Source organism: Grus americana, chromosome 24, assembly GCF_028858705.1.
Source record: "Grus americana isolate bGruAme1 chromosome 24, bGruAme1.mat, whole genome shotgun sequence".
NCBI classification, from domain to species: Eukaryota; Metazoa; Chordata; class Aves; order Gruiformes; family Gruidae; genus Grus; species Grus americana.
In genome coordinates, this window is record NC_072875.1 from 2,600,269 (window position 1) to 2,619,681 (window position 19,413).

At 62.3% G+C, this 19,413-nt stretch overlaps 1 protein-coding gene across 7 annotated transcripts in view; it reads left to right on the plus strand.

The window, feature by feature from the left end:
- DSCAML1 (DS cell adhesion molecule like 1) overlaps positions 1–19,413 on the plus strand; it is a 118,024-nt gene that overhangs the window by 95,513 nt on the left and 3,098 nt on the right. For 6 of the 7 annotated variants that reach the window (XM_054802977.1, XM_054802978.1, XM_054802976.1 and 3 more), the window contains 23 exons: positions 1,031–1,309; positions 1,578–1,697; positions 1,838–2,014; positions 6,784–6,983; positions 7,657–7,753; positions 7,866–7,994; positions 8,430–8,597; positions 8,786–8,856; positions 9,743–9,983; positions 10,997–11,143; positions 11,225–11,380; positions 12,274–12,413; positions 13,929–14,082; positions 14,288–14,405; positions 14,488–14,651; positions 14,805–14,903; positions 16,885–17,073; positions 17,166–17,453; positions 17,560–17,715; positions 17,882–17,912; positions 18,202–18,320; positions 18,615–18,767; positions 19,029–19,223. In XM_054802977.1, the coding sequence (XP_054658952.1) occupies positions 1,031–1,309; positions 1,578–1,697; positions 1,838–2,014; positions 6,784–6,983; positions 7,657–7,753; positions 7,866–7,994; positions 8,430–8,597; positions 8,786–8,856; positions 9,743–9,983; positions 10,997–11,143; positions 11,225–11,380; positions 12,274–12,413; positions 13,929–14,082; positions 14,288–14,405; positions 14,488–14,651; positions 14,805–14,903; positions 16,885–17,073; positions 17,166–17,453; positions 17,560–17,715; positions 17,882–17,912; positions 18,202–18,320; positions 18,615–18,767; positions 19,029–19,223 (3,591 nt within the window). Of the gene's footprint in view, positions 1–1,030; positions 1,310–1,577; positions 1,698–1,837; positions 2,015–6,783; positions 6,984–7,656; positions 7,754–7,865; positions 7,995–8,429; positions 8,598–8,785; positions 8,857–9,742; positions 9,984–10,996; positions 11,144–11,224; positions 11,381–12,273; positions 12,414–13,928; positions 14,083–14,287; positions 14,406–14,487; positions 14,652–14,804; positions 14,904–16,884; positions 17,074–17,165; positions 17,454–17,559; positions 17,716–17,881; positions 17,913–18,201; positions 18,321–18,614; positions 18,768–19,028; positions 19,224–19,413 lie in introns of those variants that run through there. The other variant, XM_054802984.1, reaches the window with a different exon arrangement.

Genomic DNA, 19,413 nt, shown 5'->3' on the forward strand with positions numbered 1-19,413 from the left:
TCGGAAACGGCCCGTGGGGCGCGTTTGGAGAGGCACGGATCTACCAGCCCGTCCCTGCTCTGCAATAGACTGCAGTGCATTCCCAATTAATTATTCATTAATTATGGAAAACAGGCAGCGCTGGCTCCATGTCTCCGGTAGCTCGAGCCACGTCGCCGTAGCCGGCAAAGGGGCAGGTCAGCCGTGCCTGCACCCGTCTGCCTGCCTGCCCGCCTGCCGGCAGCGGCTTGCAGCCCGGGGGGGCGGTGAGCAGCCCCCCGCTTGCCCGCTGCTCTGCAGAGCTGCCCGGCCGGACCGGAGCCGGGCAGAGAGGCAGAGACCCGGCCCAGAGACCTCTGCGATGCGCCGGGCACGGGGTGGGGATGGGAGCCCAGGGACGCGCACGGTGGGGCAGGGAGCCGCTCCTGCGCCCCTACGAGAGGGCAGCTTATTTCTGCCGAGGGGACAATTGGCAGCCTGCTAATTTAATTATGGAGACTGCGGAAAGAGGATCTCATCTACCAGGTGCTGAGCCTTGTTAAGCTAATTGTCTCCCTCTCTCTGCTTTCTTCCCCCTCCCACATTGCCAGAGATGCTGCGGTTGCCTAATTAAGTTATCAGAAAGATAATGGCTGGTTCTGAATCCGGTGCCTTTAAGAAAAGCATCCGTCTAATAATTGCTTTTCTGCGAGCAGATAAATGCTGAGGCGGAATTTCGGCTGGCGCGTGCAGGGGGGGTCGGCCAGGGCTTTCCCCGGAGCGGGGCCCGCTCCGCTCGGGAGGTCGGCGTTTTTCCATCCTGCTCATAGCGCGGTGGCCCTGCCAGGTGGGCGATGTCTTCCCGCCATCCTCCGCTCGGCAGCGCCTTCCATTCTCCCCTGGCCGTGTTCCTGGTGGAAACAAAAGCCTGCCTTAGCTTCTGGGCAGCCGGTCTGGGCTGCTTCTCCTCCCGGGGCAGCATCTCCCCCAAGTCCCGTTGTGGCCCAGCCGTCCTGGAGGAAGGCTTTCCCCGGACGGGCTCTCCAGCATGCTCTGCCTCTCCCCTCGACAGTCCCTCCGCTGATCCAGCCCTTTGAGTTCCCGCCAGCCTCCATCGGGCAGCTCCTCTACATCCCCTGCGTGGTCTCCTCGGGGGACATGCCCATCCACATCACCTGGAGGAAGGACGGGCACGTCATCCTCTCCGGCTCTGGAGTCACCATCGAGAGCAAGGAGTTCATGAGCTCCCTGCAGATCTCCAGCGTCTCCCTCAAGCACAACGGCAACTACACCTGCATCGCCAGCAACGACGCCGCCACGGTCAGCCGGGAGCGGCAGCTCATCGTGCGGGGTGAGTGCCGCGGGGCCGACCCAGCCACGCACGCAGCCCAGCCTGGCCCCTGATGCTGCCGCCGCGTGGGGCTCGGGAGGGTGGACGGTGACGGAGGGGTAGCACGGCAGCGACGTTGTCCTCCGGTTGGAGGAGCGGTGCAGGAGCAGGCGGGGAGGGCGAGGAGCAGGGCCGAACCGAGCAGCCACGTGCCCGTGGGTGGGGAGGAGTTGCAAGGAGGTGATGGCGCTTTTGCTGCAGAGTCCGTCTTTTCTCTCAAATTGCTCAGTGCCGCCTCGGTTTGTGGTCCAACCCAACAACCAAGATGGCATCTACGGTAAAGCCGGGGTGCTGAATTGCTCCGTCGATGGGTACCCCCCTCCGAAAGTCATGTGGAAACACGCGAAAGGTAGGGGTGAGACACGGCAGCGTGCGGGGAGCCCCGTCTGGCCGGGGGAGTGTCCCCTTTGGGCACAGCCTCCCCCGCACCGCGCCTCACAAGCGCTCCTCCGCCTTGGCTGAGCTCTGTGTCCCTGTGCGCCCTCCTAGGAAGCGGCAACCCCCAGCAGTACCACCCCATACCCCTCACGGGCCGCATCCAGATCCTGCCCAACAGCTCCCTGCTCATCCGCCATGTGCTGGAGGAGGACATCGGCTACTACCTCTGCCAGGCCAGCAACGGGGTGGGCACCGACATCAGCAAGTCCATGTTTCTCACCGTAAAGAGTAAGTAGCCAGGGCCGCGCTGCGGCGGCGAGGGGCCGGGAGAGGGCATTGATTCCCCTCCTCCAGGGAACCGCTTCCCTTTGCTATTAAACACACTTTGTCCTTAATAAAACCGAGCAATCAATCTACATCGTGGAGGAGGAAGGGAAATAGCTGGGTTAATTTGACAGGGATGGGCCGGGAAGTGTTGTTAGACACCGTGTTTGAACCACGCTTATTATTGGATTCCTCTCCCATAGCTATCAGCAGAATACCTAATGTCCAGCTCCTCTTTATTTATTTTGAGTGTCGCTGCCCGGAGCGTTCAAACCTCAGAAAGTAGGTGGCAGAGGGGGGGACGCAGGTTGCAGGCAGAGCCGTGGGAGCCACCACCGCCCTGGTTGTCCCCGAGGCAGGGTGCTGCCGGTCACGGGGGATGCACAGACCTGCCCGGGCGCCGCCGTGACCTGGCGAGGGTCTCGCACTCGGGGAATCGCCCGGGACGAGGCGAGGAGAGAACGGCTCTGGCTGGGGCAGCCCCCTCGCTGCCTCCCCTCCCCAGCCAAGCGCCGGATTTTCTGGCATTGGCAGGCGTTTCTCTCCAGGCTTCTCCCCTCCCCACCCAGCCTCTGCTTTCCCGGGTTTCTGCTCCCCTCCCTGTCAGCTGTTTAATTTATCCTGCCGACTGATGAATCGAGACGAGCGACTTCAAACGACGCGCTTCAATAAGGCACAGGTACAAAGTCGAGGCGATTAATCCCGAGTGAGCGTGCCGAAGTCTCGGAGCCTGAACTGTTGCCTTGTCCCTGCTATCTGCTGTAATTGCATCCCAGGACAGGTTGCTTGCTGACTTGAATAGCACATAACCTTATTATGCATGTGCTTTTACATTTCCCGGAGACCTCGCAGCCTTTGAAAAGGTTTGGATGAATAGGTAGACGAAGCGCCACAGCCAATTAAGCATTATATGGGGCTCTTTGTTTTCTTTCATTTTTGGATTTTTGTTTGTTTAGTGAAATGTCAGGCCAATTAAAGTGAGATCAGTGCTGGCTTTCCTTGAAAGTCAGGCCACTGTGGACGGAGTTAAATGAAAGTTAATCAGAGCCCAAACAAGGTGCGCTAGGTCAGCAGGAGAGAGGGGAGCAGCCACAGCAGCCAGCCCGCATCTGCGCATCCCCTTCCCCGATGCCGCAGGGATGGACTCGGGGGGGCAAGGTAATGAATCGGACAAACGCGTGCCGTCCTGGCCGAGGGCCCGCGGACGCGCCAGTGCCAGAAGGAGCCGGCCGCTGCTTTTGTCAGGCAGCGGGCAAGGAAAGCCACCCAGCTTTGCTTGTACCAACGTGGGACCGTAACCCTCGGGACCCCGGCCGTGCCCAGCCCTCGCCTGCAGTGCAGTGCGTGGGGCTGGGGCTTTCCCGTCCCCGGGTGCCCACGCCGCGCTGCTCCGCTCAGCCCCCGGTGCGGGCGTGCGTCTGGACGCAGGCAGCAGCTTGCTGCGTCGCCGTGGCGGCGCGTCCTTCCCTGCTTCGGAAAGGAACTTGTTAGCATCTGGCCAAGCGTGTCGCAGAGCGAAAGGCGGCGAATGCTTGAGGACAGGAGCGTGCGCCCGGGGGGACGGCTCGCTGGGCTGAGCGCAGGTGAGGAGACCACCGGCGCGTGATAAATGCCATTTAGCACATGGCTGCGCACCTCCCTGGTTGTCGAGAGCAAAACGTGAGGGATGGAGAGGGTCACGTCCTCGGGGGGGTCCCTGCGGGCTGTGCCGGGGCTGCCGGCGTGATGGGCAGCGCTCGCTGGAGAGGGGGCTCCTCCGCTCGGTCCTCCCCCGTGCCGCGATGCCGGGGTGAGGGGGGGCCCTGGGTCCGGCCGGGCAGGGCCTCGCCGCGGGGCTGGCGGAGGGGCAGCTGCCTGCGCGTCGCGGGCACGGGGACAGACGCGTTTGGAAGTTCGCTACCGTACGGCAAGAGCATAACTGATTGCTTCCATGCAATTTGAATTAATCTCATGCTTCAGGTGAAACTCAGCTAATCAGCGTAGAAAGGAAGCTGAAATGGGTGCAATCAAATTAACATGACAGAGCCGGCTCCAAACAAGAAAGAGGGGGGCGAGGGAGGCGGGCACAGCCCTTGTCACCCTTGTCACCATTCTCATTCAGTTGTCACCAGCGGGCCGCGAAGCGGCTCGCGCCCCAGCCCAGCGCAGGGCGGCAGAGCGCGCTGGCTGCTGACATCTCCCTTTGTAGCCGGTCTTATCTCTGCCCAGCGAGCGGGACGAGCCTCTTGTCGAGGCCTTGTTAACAAGGCCCGTGGGCGCAGGGGGAGCGCGGCAGCGGCGGCTGAGCGGGCGGGAGCGCAGGGAGGGCGAGTGCGGAAAGCATCGGAGGCGAGCTCTCCTCCAGGGAAGCCGGTCTGCACAGGAGTGCTGACCCAGGGCTCTGGCTGATGCTCTGGCAGGCAGGAACCGGCGTTACTGATGTCCCTGCACCCGGGGAGGGGGCCGTGCGCCGGCCAGGGGCGGCCCCCGGCAGCCCTCGGAGGGTCCTGCGGCCAGTCCCGAGCGATGCTGTCCCTCTGCAAGCGGCCAGACCGCTCCAGGGCGGGCGTCGGGTACTGGCATGCAAACGGTGCTGCCTCTGCGCTGCAGTCTGTGCTGTCTGCGCGGCTGGTTGGGGTTTTCTTTTGGTTTGTTTTGCTGCTTCCCCTGCTCTGGGCTGCTTGCTGCTCTCTCGGGACCCCGGCAATTGAGAGAAGTTGATATGTTTACATCGAAGGAGCTGCTTTTAATCAAACATCAATAAGTGCATTTCAGTGAAGCAGAGCCTGAAACAGAGCTCCTCTCCTGGGGCTGTCGCTCGCCAGGAAGGGGCCGATGCCTCCGCAGCTGCCCTGCCCCTCTGGCCCCTGCGGCCACGCACACCCTCTGTGCCGCGCCGGCCTCCAGCCTGGGCTAAATGAAGGCTGAGTGCGGGGAAGCAGCCCCCGGTGCCCCCGCCTGCCAGACTCTGCAGGGTGGCCCCTCAGTGGCCTTCTCCTGGCAGGAGCCAGGGACGGCAGGCAGGAGCCCAGCCAGGTCCCACCGTAGTGCCAAAACCGGGTGCCGAGCCCCAACCCTGGCTGCGCGTGCCCTTGTGCTGCGCAGCGCACGCTCGGGGCTGCGGCGGCGGTCGGGTCCGGGGTAGGTGCAAGAGCCCACGGCCGTCCCTGCGCTCTGCCTTTTCCCCGGCAGGGCACGGGAGGCCGGGGCTCAGCCGGCCCTTCCCACGCCTGCCCCTCTCCCCGGCGCAGCCCTGGCGTCGGGCTGCAGGCAGGCAGAGGCGTCGGGGCCGGGGGAAGACGGGCACGGAGCTGGGGACGGGACAGGGCAGAGCTAGCAGGCGTCTTGCTCTGTATCTTGTAGCTCTTGGTTTCCCACGCCCCGGACCGCATGTCCGGCAGCGATGCGCCACGGGCCCGAGCGCCGCCCCACCATCCCTGCTCTTCGCCGTCCCCGTGCCGGCTCGCGGGCGGCCGTCGGGGCAGGATTGCCAGCAGGTGCCGGGCCGGGCACTGCTCTGTCCCAGCCGCGTGGGCGCCTGCCCTGCACCCCGCAAATACCGGCAGCTCAGGAGGAAAGGTTTCCTTAGCTGTTAATTGAATTACATTGCCACAGAAAGCCGAGAAGTCGTAGCTCATTAGAGCCTCTTGTGTCCCATTATAACAGTGTGTGTTGCCTTTGCGGATTGTCATTATCATATATTACTGCGGGACTCAGCAGTGCTGTTTGTTTATGCATTACATTTTTTTCTGCTTACCCAGGCTGCACTAGCCCCCCCCCCAGCGCATTTCTTCTGCACGGTGCACGCCGCGGCCGGCTCACCGCACGGCACCGGGGCAGCACGAGGACTCGGCTCTCGGAGCGGCGAGGCTGCGGGGGAAGGAGCCCGGACACGGCTCGTTACAGCGATCCCTCGCAGCAAGGAGAAGCGCTTCGGCAGAGGCTGCCGCAGCGCTCGGGGACGGGCCGGAGGAGGCTGAGCCTGGTGCCGGCCGGCGTGCCGGTCCTCCTCCGTGGCAGTGCCGCTGCCAGGCCAGCGGCCCAAGCGCCCGGATGGGAGGTGGCAGCTTCGTGCCGGGGCTGCGGGTGCTCGCCAGTAGCGAGCGAGACTCGCCGCGCCGTCCCGAGGGCCATCCCCGACCGAGCTGCAGCCGCTGCTTGGGCAGCGCCGGGATGTGCCCGCGCTGGGTGCTGCAGCCCGGTCGGGCGGCCGCTGCAGCGTGGGGCCTCCGCGCCGTCCTCGTTTGCATGTTGGGGTGGCTATGGAAGAAAAAAAAAAAAAAAAAGGAAAAAAACCCCCCTCTGCTATCTGCAATGCAAAGGCGGCCTTGCTGATGTGAAATCGCACTCTATATTCTGCCCAGGTTTATACGAGTGAATTATGCAAATCTGTGATGGAAAACATTCTTCCTCTCATCCTCGGGAGTGTAAAACCTTAGTCAATAATTCATACCCGCACGTCTCAGACTGGAGGCTTTCTCTTCATTATAGCGTGCGCTCGGTTATTTGTCTTTCACGTTTTATTGTCTACCCCGGTGTAATGCTATGCATTATAAAATTTATCTGCTTCATTATTTTATGATCCTGAGCTGTATAATGCAGCGAGACGATTCCGCTTCGGGCTGCGTGGCCTCTCAGTGAGACCCGCATCCGCCGCCTCCCTGGCGGGGGCTGCGGGCTGTGCGGGGGCCGGGCAGCCGCAGGTGGCAGCGAGCCATCCCCCGGGTGCACGGGTGACCCCTGTCTCCCCGCAGTCCCGGCCATGATCACCTCCCACCCCAACACCACGATCGCCATCAAGGGGCAGACCAAGGAGCTGAACTGCACCGCCCGGGGCGAGCGGCCCATCATCATCCGCTGGGAGAAGGGCGACACCGTCATCGATCCCGACCGCAACATGCGCTACGCCATCACCACCAAGGACAACGGCGATGAGGTCATCTCCACCCTTAAGGTGAGTCTTGCACCCGCCCAGGCTGCCGGGGGTCTTGCCGGGGTGATGGAGGGGGCCAGGCAGCGCCAGAGGTGCCTCGGGAGGGTGTCGGTGGTCCCCGGCGGGTGCTGCGGAGGCTGGCGCTGGGGCTGGGCTCCCAGGGCGGCACAGTCGCGTCCGGCGGGGAGGGACGTCAGAAAACCCGCCGGAGGGATTGCGTCTCCGCCCCGCAGCACCGTGCGCTGGCTGCATCTCCCCTGGCCCCAGCACGCTGCGGTGCGGCCGGGCGAAGCACCTGGCCAACGCGTGGACTTTTACAACCAGCGTAAGAGTTAGCGCTGCCCTGGGCTGGCGTGGGGAGCCGGGCTTCCCGTTGTAATCACATCAATGAAAAACCAGCCACCGTCTGCTTGCTGTGACAAGCCCCTGGATTTTGCGCTAAATCTCCGCTGCCTGTACAATGGGCTCTGGGTGGGAAGGTAAGTTTTGCAGCACCAGGGATGTCTCCAAGAAGTTTTCAGCGCAGATCTGAGCCGGGGGACTGGGGTTTAGGAGGGTGACGTGTCTCCGCAGGCACAGCTCCCGCCGGGGCTGCCGGTGGGAGCAGCCAGCGATACCGGGGGAAGGCGGGGGCGTGGTGCTCGGGGGACCTCTGTCTCAACTGGCTCCTCTTCTCTCCCGGAAATGTTCACAGCTGAAACCAGCCGATCGCGGGGACTCGGTCTTCTTCTCCTGTCACGCCATCAACTCTTACGGCGAGGACAGAGGCTTGATCCAGCTCACCGTCCAAGGTACTCGTTCCCCCACACGTGAGCCCCGGGGTGCAAAGCCTCGCCGTGAAGTTACCCCTGCTCCTGGGGGCTTCTCTCCCCATTGTCCCTAACCTGCCCGTGTCTCCCCAAGAGCCCCCGGACCCGCCGGAGCTGGAGATCCGTGAGGTGAAAGCCCGGAGTATGAATTTGCGATGGACGCAGCGGTTTGACGGCAACAGCATCATCACCGGGTTCGATATCGAGTACAAGAACAAGTCCGGTAGGTGATATCTGACCTGCCCTCCCCATGCCGCCACAGCCCCTGGCGAGTGGTGAGGCTGGGGGCAGCGCCATGGCCGCCGCGTCCCGGGGCTGGGCTGCGCGGGCAGGTGCGGGCCGCCCCGCCGGCGCCTCCAAGGGAATATTCCGCATCCCGGTTCCTTTGATGAAGAAAGGAGGGAGCAGTGTTAATGAAGTATGTTAATTCGTGTTGGATGTGAGCATTTGAAAGGGAATATTAAAAGAGACCGTGTTTGCAAAAAAGCCAAACGCAGACGGCACGACAGCGAGGAGGGGGGAAAGCAGCATCTTTCCGTGGGGGCCGGGGACAAAAGCCGGAGGCGCCTGGGGACTTCACCTGCCCGAGCACGGCCCCTGTGGTACCGCAGGATTCGGGGGCTGACCCTCCTCCCGTCTCGCTCCTCTGCTTTTCCAGATTCCTGGGATTTTAAGCAGTCTACGCGCAACATCTCCCCGACCATCAACCAGGCGAACATCGTGGACCTCCACCCGGCCTCCGTGTACAGCATCCGCATGTACTCCTTCAACAAGATCGGGCGCAGCGAGCCGAGCAAGGAGCTCACCATCAGCACGGAGGAAGCAGGTGCCACTCCCGGCTCACGGCATGCGCGCTGGGGCTGGCGGGCAGGGGCGGCCACGGGCAGTGCCGGGGCTGTAGCCTTGGGCGAAGCCGGCTGCGGGAGAGCTGTCTCGAAGCCGAGTATTTTCCTGGCGAGGAGGTCCTTTCCCGGATGCATCTCAACGCGCTCTTTTGGGTCTGTTTCTCCGCAGCTCCCGACGGGCCTCCGATGGATGTTACCTTGCAGCCGATGACGTCCCAGAGCATCCAGGTCACCTGGAAGGTGAGCGGGGGCAGGGCGGCGCGGGGGCTTTCCCTGGCCAGGGGTGCTCGGGCGATGCCAAACGCCGGCCCGAGCCTCTGCGGCGGCAGCTTGCCCTGGGACCCGGCGTTTTCTCAGCGGTACGAGGGCCAGGAGGAATGTCCCGGGCAATATGAAAAGCTGAAGGCTGGGCGTGCGGCTCGGCCGCATCGCACAGGGTCCTTAGTAATCGTGTTTTATACCAAGCGCATTATCTCTTAGGATGGCCATGGGGGGCCATGGGGAGAGCGAGGATAAATATGTAAAAACTGAGATGCTGGGTTGCACAGCGTTTGAGCGAAGATCAATAAAACTTAGAATCGGATTTATTTTTCTGAAGGTGCGTAATGAAAACTAAAATCGATTATAAAGTTAGGACTTTGGAATGAACCGGTAAGTCAATAAAGTTAGGATTCCAGCTTCTCCCCCCTCCCCTCAAGCGCTGAAAAACAGATTAATGGAAAAGAAGATTCACTTGAAAGATAAGTCACTTTGTTTTAAGAATATTGCAGCGAGATGGATCACCCTGGCTTTGTAACATAAATTTGCAATCAACCCTATTGATTTCTTAACCATATTTCTCTGAAGCATTAAGATTGATCCGAACCGGGCCTTGCGCATTTTTAAGGCTGTCAGACTTGGGGATTTTCCCACCTCTCGCTGAGCTGCCTCAGTCGGGGAATGGCACTGGCTGAGCCCGGCGGCCTCCGAGGACTCGGTGGCCCTTTTTTATCATTATTCTGCCACGCTGCTGTGGGGAGGATAAAAGATGCTGGGGAGAGGTGGTCGTGGCAAGGGAGCCCTGCGAGCCTCCCGGGCAGCGTAGCCCTGCGTGACACCGCTCTGTCTTGCACCCCCTGTTCCTCAGGCCCCGAAGAAGGAGCTGCAGAACGGGGTGATCCGTGGCTACCAGATAGGGTACCGGGAGAACAGCCCCGGCAGCAACGGGCAGTACAGCATTGTGGAGATGAAAGCCACGGGAGACAGCGAGGTCTACACGCTGGACAACCTGAAGAAGTTCGCGCAGTACGGGGTGGTGGTGCAGGCGTTCAACCGCGCGGGGACGGGGCCGTCGTCCAGCGAGATCAACGCCACCACGCTGGAGGACGGTAAGGCTGTCCCGGCCCCCGCCGGGGCGCTCCCGCCTCGGGGACCCCCAGCGCTGTCCGGAGCAGGTCTCGGGGTGGTTGCCGCCCACCGGCAGCGTTGGGCACTCAGCCACGCACACGTGCGCGTGCACTCGCAGCTGCCCTGGGCAGGAGTTGTGAGCACGAGGATGCCGGGCAGCGATGGCACTGGGTTTCTGGCGCGAGTAGAAGGACATCAAGGCGGATTTACGTGTCGCTGGAGCGCCAGGGGGGTTTCCATCCGGGAGAGATTGCTGGTGGCCTCGGTCATTTAAAAAAAAACAGCAAGAAAAAAGTTTCACGGTGTGTTTGCTCAGCGGTTTTTCATACTTAATTGAGGCTCTCGTTAGCCTGTCAAGCCGTGCTCGTTTCCTGGCTACATTAGCACTCCTCCTGGGGTATTCAAGGACCCCTGTTTTAGCAATAGTGTCTTTTCCATAATTATATTACCTTCATTGTGTTCAAACGGACTATCTGTATTAGTTTATTGTACTCTGAAAATGATTATTGTTTCATATTACTTTGGCCCTAATTACAAGGTGCTTTTATTTTTGCACCAAAGAGGATTGTTACGGTGATGTATTATCATTTAAAAGCTCATAAAAATTAGTTACCTCTTATGGGGCAATGGGATCTAATTACCTCACATCCAGCCAGCTCTCCCGCTCTCCCTTTGCCGGGAAGCGCAGCGTGTCCTGGCGGCCTCCCCGCCCCTGTGAACATGGGGGTCGCTCCCGCCTCGGTGGTCCGGGAGGAACAAAACCGCGCCTGGGAGGCAGAGCGCCGGGTTCGCCCGGCCCTGGTGCCCCGGACGCTGGGCAGGACTGGCTCTAGGGCCTCGAGCAGCGGGGGGAGAGAGGGCTGCGGCACGGCAGGGTCCACGCAGGTGCAGTCAGAGCGGCTGACCCGGGGGACGTGAGCCCATCGGCCGTGCATCTGCTGCCTGTCCGTCCTCCTCCTCCTGATCATCGTCCCCCCACCCATCCTCTCCTCAGTTCCCAGCCAGCCCCCCGAGAACGTGCGGGCCATCTCCATCACGTCGGACGTGGCCGTGATCTCCTGGTCGGAGCCCCCCCGCAGCACCCTCAACGGGGTGCTCAAGGGATACCGGGTCATCTTCTGGTCCCTCTACATGGACGGAGGTGAGCGCTCGTGGAGAGCGGGCGACGCAGGGGACGCGGCCGGGTGGCGGCGCGGGCCTGATGGGCCCTGCCTCCCCGCAGAGTGGGGCGAGATGCAGAACATCACGACCACGCGGGAGCGAGTGGAGCTGCGGGGCATGGAGAAGTTCACCAACTACAGCGTGCAGGTGCTGGCGTACACCCAGGCCGGTGACGGCGTCCGCAGCAGCGTGCTCTACATCCAGACCAAGGAGGACAGTAAGTGGCGCTGCCCGGGGGAGGGAGCGCGTGCGGGCATGCTCTCCCCTTACTTCCAATTGACATGCGCTGCCGCAGTTTATCAGCCAGGGTAAGGGGATCGAGCGTTGAGTAGGAGCCCTTAGCCATGAACAAAGGCAGGTGGCTGCGCAGCCCCCTCAGCCCGCTCGGGTCTCGCTGCCAGCATTTAGGGTCGCAGCGTGCCGTAGCCAGCTGACACCGGGGGACAGCAGCGCTTGCTGGTGCCACGGCACGTCGTGTCGCTGCAGCGGCGAGGGAAGGGCTGGAGCGGCTGGGGGGGCGTGGAGAAAACCCCCGTGTACAGCCATGGGCAGGGCATTTCCCTTGTTTTTCTCTCTTTTCCCTAGGCGCGGATATTTAAATATTTACCCCCCTGCTTGCCCTACTGTAATGGCATTAACTCAGTAGCGGAGCGTTTCCTGGGCCCGTGGGCCGGCGTTGCTGCCCGCCTGTCCTGGGAAGCGCCAGCTGCTGGGAGGCACAGCTGGGCACAGCTGGGCAGGGTAAGGCTGTGCCACTCCGGCAGATGAAGGGGACTAAGGAGACAGCCGGTAAAAGCCAATCAATCACGGTTTCTAAAGCAGAGCCTGGGCTGCAATTAACTCTCCTGCCTCTGACTCAGCAGGGGACCGGAGCCACCCGTGACGAGCTGTCCCGCAGGCAGTGGGGTGACGGCGGGGTGACCGCTTGCCTGCAGCCCCATCCCCGCTTGCGCCTGCCTGATGATGCTGACGTGGAAACGCTATAGCGGCTCCTTCCCAGCGTGCGGTCGGGATGCCAGCCCCGCAGCGGGGGTGCTGCCGCCTCGCCGGGCCGGGCAGAGACCTCGGAGACGTCCTGGCACCGGCTCTGCCACCCTCTCCCTCCTTCAGTTCCAGGTCCCCCAGCCGGCATCAAGGCTGTCCCGTCTTCTGCCAGCAGCGTGGTGGTGTCCTGGCTGCCACCGGCCAAGCCCAACGGCATCATCCGGAAGTACACGATCTTCTGCTCCAGCCCCGGCTCGGGGCAGCCGGTACGGGACGGGGACCAGGGCTGGGCTGCAGAAATGCCGAGCTGGCCGAGCAGGAGAGGGAGCGAGGGCGGATGCCAGGCAGCGGCAGCAGCAAAGATCCCTTGGGCCAGATCCATGTGCTGCAGACTTGCAATAGCAGCTGTGGGCGCTCTACATCAGGCCGTAGTCCCACTGTCTGTCTGTCCCCAATCTGGAGCGAGCGCTGAGCAGGGGAGATGCCGGAGGAAGGGAAAAGATGCTAGCAGCTGACCGAAAAGAAAATGGAGAGATGGCACCAGGTTTGATTTCTGTCGCGAGGGAGAGGCTGATGGGAGGTCTGCAGACTAGTGCTTATCAAAAGCTCCCTCTCAAACTCATTTCACTATCTGAGCCTCTGGTTTCCAGGGCAACATAATCTTTTCATCAAAGCAACTGGTGAAACCGCTGGGATCCGATATTGTTTTCCTGGCATGTTGTCAAAACTGTCATTTGGGTAAAAAAAATTATGTAGACTACACCTATATGAATATGGTGTCTGCTTGCGGGGTGCGTTTACATCTGTGGGCCCCACAAGGGCGCGCGTTTGAAGGCGGTGACTGTGGAGATACCCGCGCACCATCGCGTGTTTGCACGTGTAAATACCCCATCCAGCGCGTGCCACAGGGATTGTCGAGCTCCCGTCCCCTCTCCAGTGCCGGCATGGCGGGGCAGCCCTGGCAGGGCGGCAAGGTGCCGGGCAGGGTGGCTTTGGCCCCAATGAGTCGGAGACTGACCCCGGCGCTCCTGCGCAGCCTCGCCGCCAGCCAGACCTCTCCAGAGGACCCAACCCCGCGGGGTTGGGGACAGTGACTCGGGCTTGCCTCCCGCATCGTCCGCAGCTGACGGTGTGAGGTTTTGGGGAACCCCTGGCCGCTCACCGTGACCGCAGAGGGCTTTTGGCAGCTTGGACGGGGCTTGCCTTCGTGCCCGGGCCCCCGCTGCAGCTCGGCAGGCAGCTGGGGAAGCGTCCTTTCCTGGGAACAAATCCTGCCGTCGCAGCCATCTGTTCCTTGGGCTCTGGCCTGGGCTCCCCGGAGAAATTACGACACCAGCCGGCGTACACTGGCATTGAGAAACGCCAGGCGGAGCTGAGTTGCTGCTCAGGGGAAAACCCCTAGCCCCTCAAGGAAGTGGCTGCCAGGGTGGCCGTGGGCCCTTGGAGAGCAAAGGGAGCTCCCCCAGGACCGGTCCAGGTGGGGCAGCCAGGACCCACAGACCTCCTTGGCCAAACTGACCAGGGATGGGAGCGCAGGCACGAGCCTGCTGGCGGGGGGACGGTAGGGACGCTGTGGGTCGGGGATGCTGGGGATGGCGGTGGGGATGATGCCCGGGTGCAGGCAGCTGGCCCAGAGGTGGCTTTTCCTTGCCAACAGCTCAGGTGCTGCTCTGGCCTCTGTTTCGCCCGGGCTGGTGGTGTTGCTCCCGCCGCTGGGGTGCCCGGGCTGTGGGCGATGGGGGTACAACGGAGGCTGTACCTTCTCCTGCTCACCTCTGCAGGCCCCCAGCGAGTATGAAACCAGCCCTGACCAGCTCTTCTACCGCATCGCCCACCTGAACCGCGGGCAGCAGTACACGCTGTGGGTGGCCGCCGTCACCTCTGCCGGCCGTGGCAACATCAGCGAGAAAGTCACCATCGAGCCTGCTGGGAAAGGTACGGTGGGGGCCGCCGGCTCGCGGCGGGACGTGCACGCCGGCTCTGCTGTCCCCTGCCCCTTTGGTTGCTTTGGCTGCTCCGGAGCAGCCTGGAGCAGGGGATAGCTGGGGTGACTCGTGCCCAGGGCAGAGGAGGGACAGCACAGGGGGTGTCATTATGTGCCGGGGCCTGCCCACCAGACTGACCTCCTCCTTGCCCCCAGCCCCCGCCAAGATCATCTCCTTTGGAGGCACTGTCACCACCCCGTGGATGAAGGATGTGAGGCTGCCGTGCAACTCAGTTGGGGAGCCGGTCCCCGCCATCAAGTGGACCAAGGACAGGTACTGAGGGTGCTGCCAGCACCAGCCGCCTCTACCCTTGCTGCGTCGCGCATGGCTGACGTGCCCTCTCCTGTCCCGGTAGCGAGGACTCGGCCATCCCTGTGACGGTGGACGGTCATCGCCTGATCCAGGCCAACGGCACGCTGGTGCTGCGCTCGGTGAAAGCAGAGGATTCTGGCTACTACACCTGCACCGCCACCAACACCTGGGGCTTTGACACCATCATCATCAACCTGCTGGTGCAAGGTGCGGGGCGCTGGCGGGGTTGGCCTGGAAGCACTGCCTCTGTTTGCTCCAGGGCAGCGAACCTGGATGAGAGCTCTTCTTGCTGTCGGAAAGCCGTGTGGTTGCTGGTGGAGCGGGAGCAGGGGTGCTCAGGGGCTTTTCCCTCCTCCCTAGTGCCTCCGGACCAGCCCCGCCTGACCGTCTCCAAGACCTCGGCATCGTCTATCACGCTGGCCTGGATTCCTGGGGACAACGGGGGCAGCTCCATCCGAGGTACGGCTGCTGTGGGCATCCCAGAGCCGTGTAGGGAAGCCCGACTCGTGGGGGTGCAGGGGTAGGAGGCTCGTCGCGCGTCTTTTCAGGCACGCCCCTGCACGCCGCGCACGTGCTTTTGTGCCTCAGAAATGCTGGGGAGTAAGGACCTGCAGCCCTCCTAGCAGCTCAGAAGCGTCAACCTAATGAGGGGGCTCGGAAGGTGTTTCAGATGAGATGCAGCAATGGAAGTAGCTAACGAAGAGCGTGTCATTAATTGCTCAGATGCCGGGGGCCAGGAGCAGCCCTAGTGCCTGCTCTGTGTCTCCTGGCATTGGGGGATGTGGGACAAATCCTGCCAGGTCCAGGTCAGCCTCACACCAGAGTTTCCCATCCCTGGCAGGCTGGGGGCTGCAGGAGGGCTCCAGGAGCATCCCTGCTTTCCCGAGCCTCCTTTCTGCTCTGATTCATCTCGCGAATTATACGTTGAAACAGCTGCACACGGAGGGGGGAGCGAGGAAGGAGACCTCGCTTTCATGCTTTTAATTAATTGTAAGTAATTACAAGGAAATCTCCCCAGCCAGCAGCCTTTCACTCCAGCGGACTCTGTTGATAAATTTGGTTATAATTGGATTAGAAATATTAAAAGCATGCTGCATGTTCAAAATAAATAAATAACCGGTGCCTGGCACCCTGGTGCCTGCCACCGTGGGCGGTGCGGGGGTGCCAGGGCTGGCCTTGACGGGGCCAGGAAAGCATGTGCCCGCGGGCAGAGCCACCCCAGGAAGTCCCGATACCCCCATCCCCTGGCCAGCAGGAAGCCCTGGCGCCAGATAGGCACGAGAAGCGTCTCTCTCTCTCTCTCTTCCCTGGGCGCTGCTCTGCCCGAGCTGGAGCTGAGCCTTTGCTTGGGTCCTTTGGCATTGCCGCCCCGGTACCTGGACAGCATCCGCACCCGGAGCCGTCCTGCAAGCGCCTCGTTCTGCTCACGTGTGTCACAAGCCGCACGCTTTCGGCCTTTTGTCTTAGAGAAGCCAAGAGCCCACTTTTGAGATTTGGCTACTTATGGATAGAATTGGCAAAAATGCACCATGAAGGTTTAGGATTTTTGTGGAACCAAAAAGGTCAGAACAGTTGGGGCAGCACATCTCTGATGCCCCGGGGGCACCGATGCACTCGGTGGCGCATCCGCCTCGCCCAAAGCTCGCCAGGCTCTTTCCTGGTGAGCTGGCTTCAGGCGCCTAGCTGACGGCAGTGTAACAGGTTTGTTCATCTAGGACACGGTGTGCTTCCTAAATACTCATGGGAGAGGAGGTGGTGTTCGATGACAGAAGCAACTTCCTAGCAGCCTCCCAAGGGAACTAGTTAAGAGTAATTCTGGCATTCCCTTTATAGCCTCACACCACTCAATCACGTTTTGCACTCCCGTGCGAAACCAAGTGGTGGGGCCGTGCCATTGGTGCTGGAGGCAGGCGATGCGCGGACAGGGGAGCGGTGGCGGGGGGGGGGGGGGGGCGCTCTGGCAGAGCACCCGGGAGGTGACTAGCTGCTGGGGGTGTCTGTCCGCATGCCTCTTGCCGCCAGGGCTCCTGCCCATGTGGTGGGCAGAGCGGGCGGATGAGCTGGGCCCTGCGAGGGGCCCTAACTGAGGTCAGGCGGGCCAGCTAACAGTTTAGAGGGAACCGTAAACCAGAGCCCTCTGCTCCCCCGTGACTGATGTGTTAATGCCAGCCTTCACGCGTGTGCAGTTGGGCAGGAATCGGTGTGTACTGGGTGCCCTGGCACTGCAAGGCTGCAATGGGCTTGGCCATGGGACAGCCCCGAGGAGGGCGCAGGATGCCCTGCGGGCTCCGCGTGCCAGCGCTAACCCCTTCTCTCCCTCCCTGCCCGGATGCCAAGTGCCTCCCACCCCCCCCAACCCCCCCCCCCCCCCCCCCCCCCCCCCCCCCCCCGCAGCCCATGTGCCTGGAGGTGACTGCCCTGTCCTTGCTCCCACACACAGGCTTTGTGCTCCAGTACTCGGTGGACAACAGCGAGGAGTGGAAGGACGTGTTCATCAGCTCCTCCGAGCGCTCCTTCAAGCTGGAGAGCCTCAAGTGCGGCACCTGGTACAAGGTGAAGCTGGCCGCCAAGAACAGCGTGGGGGCTGGCCGCATCAGCGAGATCATCGAGGCCAAGACCCACGGCCGAGGTGAGCGTACCCCACAGCATCCCTGCCCCACTGCGGGGTGCTGCAGTCCCCTCTGAGTGGCAGCAGCCCTCCTGATGGCTCCTTTCCTGCAGAGCCCTCCTTCAGCAAGGACCAGCACCTCTTCACTCACATCAACTCCACGCACGCCAGGCTGAACCTGCAGGGCTGGAGCAGCGGGGGCTGCCCCATCACCGCCATCGTCCTGGAATACCGGCCCAAGGGCAACTGGGTCTGGCAGAGCCTCCGCACCAACAGCTCCGGCGAGGTCTTCCTGACGGAGCTGCGCGAGGCCACGTGGTACGAGCTCCGCATGAAAGCCTGCAACAGCGCTGGCTGCGGCAATGAGACCACGCAGTTTGCTACGCTGGACTACGATGGCAGTGAGTGGGGGGGTTGGGTGGGGGCTGTGCTACTGAGGCGATGGGGGGGGGCACGGGGGTGGCTTCCAGGAGTGCTGATGGCCCACCTGCCCGTGCTCTGCCCTAGGCACCATCCCCCCTATCAAATCTGCCCAAGGGGAAGGCGACGATGTGAAGAAGCTCTTCACCATTGCCTGCCCTGTGATCCTGGCCACGCTGGGAGTAGCCCTGCTCTTCATCATCCGCAAGAAGAGGAAGGAGAAGCGGCTGAAGCGGCTGCGAGGTGAGATGGGGCTCAGAGGTACGGTGTGTGGGACCAGACTGCAGAGCTCTGCTTTCCTGAACCAGCATCTCGTTTTGTTGTTTTTAAAAAAAACCAAAACCAAGCAACAACACCACCACAACACAACAACCCACCTTCCTCCTTGTCTTTTGTGTCTCTCGCACAGATGCCAAAAGTCTGGCTGAAATGCTGATCAGGTGGGTCCTGGAGCCGGTGGCAGTGGGTAGGGAAGCCGGGGAATGTGGGGTGGCAGGGGAGGTCCTGCATGTTTTTAAGTCTGGGTTCAGACCTTCCTGGCCTCAGACCCACGAGGGTTGTGTCAGGTCTCTGCAGCACAGCAGCCTACTGCTCCTGCCCGCCAGAGGGGCGAGGCAGGTGTGCCCTGGCACGGTGGGCTGGCCGGCGGTGAGCCGTCGCCCCTGCTAGGCTTGAGCTGCCGGGGCTCTTGCCAGTACTCACCCGGTCTGAGCCCCTCTTACCTCGCAGCAAGAATAACCGCAGCTTTGACACACCGGTGAAGGGCCCCCCCCAGGGCCCCCGGCTGCACATAGACATCCCTCGGGTCCAGCTGCTCATCGAGGACAAGGAAGGCATCAAACAGCTGGGTAAGCACCACGCGCTCCCTGCAGCGGTGTCCCCAGGCTGTCCCCTTCCTGTCCTGCTCCCCTGGCGTGGCTGGCATCACCCGCAGCGGCCTCCTCGGCCGGGCTCTGCCTTCGCCCTGCTGCCCTGGCTGGAGAACAGCCGCGCAAACCGCCTGTCCCCGTGTGCCCCAGGGCGCCGGTGGGGTGCCCTGCAGCAGGGGATCCCATGGGGGCGTGCTGGGCGTGGGCTAGCAGGTGCCTACCGCAAAAGCCTGGCTAGAGAAAGAGGTCTGAGCTCCAGCTTTCTTCCCGCAGGGGATGACAAAGCCACGATCCCGGTGACCGACACAGAGTTCAGTCAGGCGGTAAACCCCCAGAGCTTTTGCACGGGCGTCTCGCTGCATCACCCCGCTCTGATCCAGAACACGGGGCCCCTCATCGACATGTCGGACATCCGCCCTGGCACCAGTAAGCGGCTGTGGTTATGTGCAGGGGGGTTGCTGGGAGCGGCGCAAGGTGCTTGCAGACACCGGCACAAAACACTGCAGCTGGTCCCTGCACATCCCCTTCCAGAGGGTGCTGGGGCGCAGGCCCTGTCCCCCAGCACTGCCTGTGCCTAAAAGCAGCTGTTGGTCAGGCAGGAGGAGGGGAGAGCGCTCCTGGGAGCTGGGACAGCGCCCTGGCTGTCTCGGAGTGACCCACTGTGACTCTGCCGCTGTTGTGCCTTAGACCCCGTGTCGAGGAAGAGCGTGAAGTCTGCGCACAGCACCCGCAACCGCTACTCCAGCCAGTGGACCCTCACCAAGTGCCAGGCGTCCACCCCTGCGCGCACCCTCACCTCCGACTGGAGGACAGTGGGCTCCCAGCATGGCATCACCGTCACCGAGAGCGACAGCTACAGCGCCAGCCTCTCTCAGGACACAGGTGTGCTGGGGGGACAGCGCTGGAGCAGCCTGGGGGCTGTCGGTGGCAGGGAGCTGCTGCTTTGTTAGTAATCTTTGGGCTTGCTGCCAAAACACCCCTGTACCCCAGTGTCATCAATTGGAACGGGCCCTTGGCTCTCGTGCCGGGTCTCACAGTCTCCATGCAGCAGCGGGTGGTGGCGGCCCCTGCC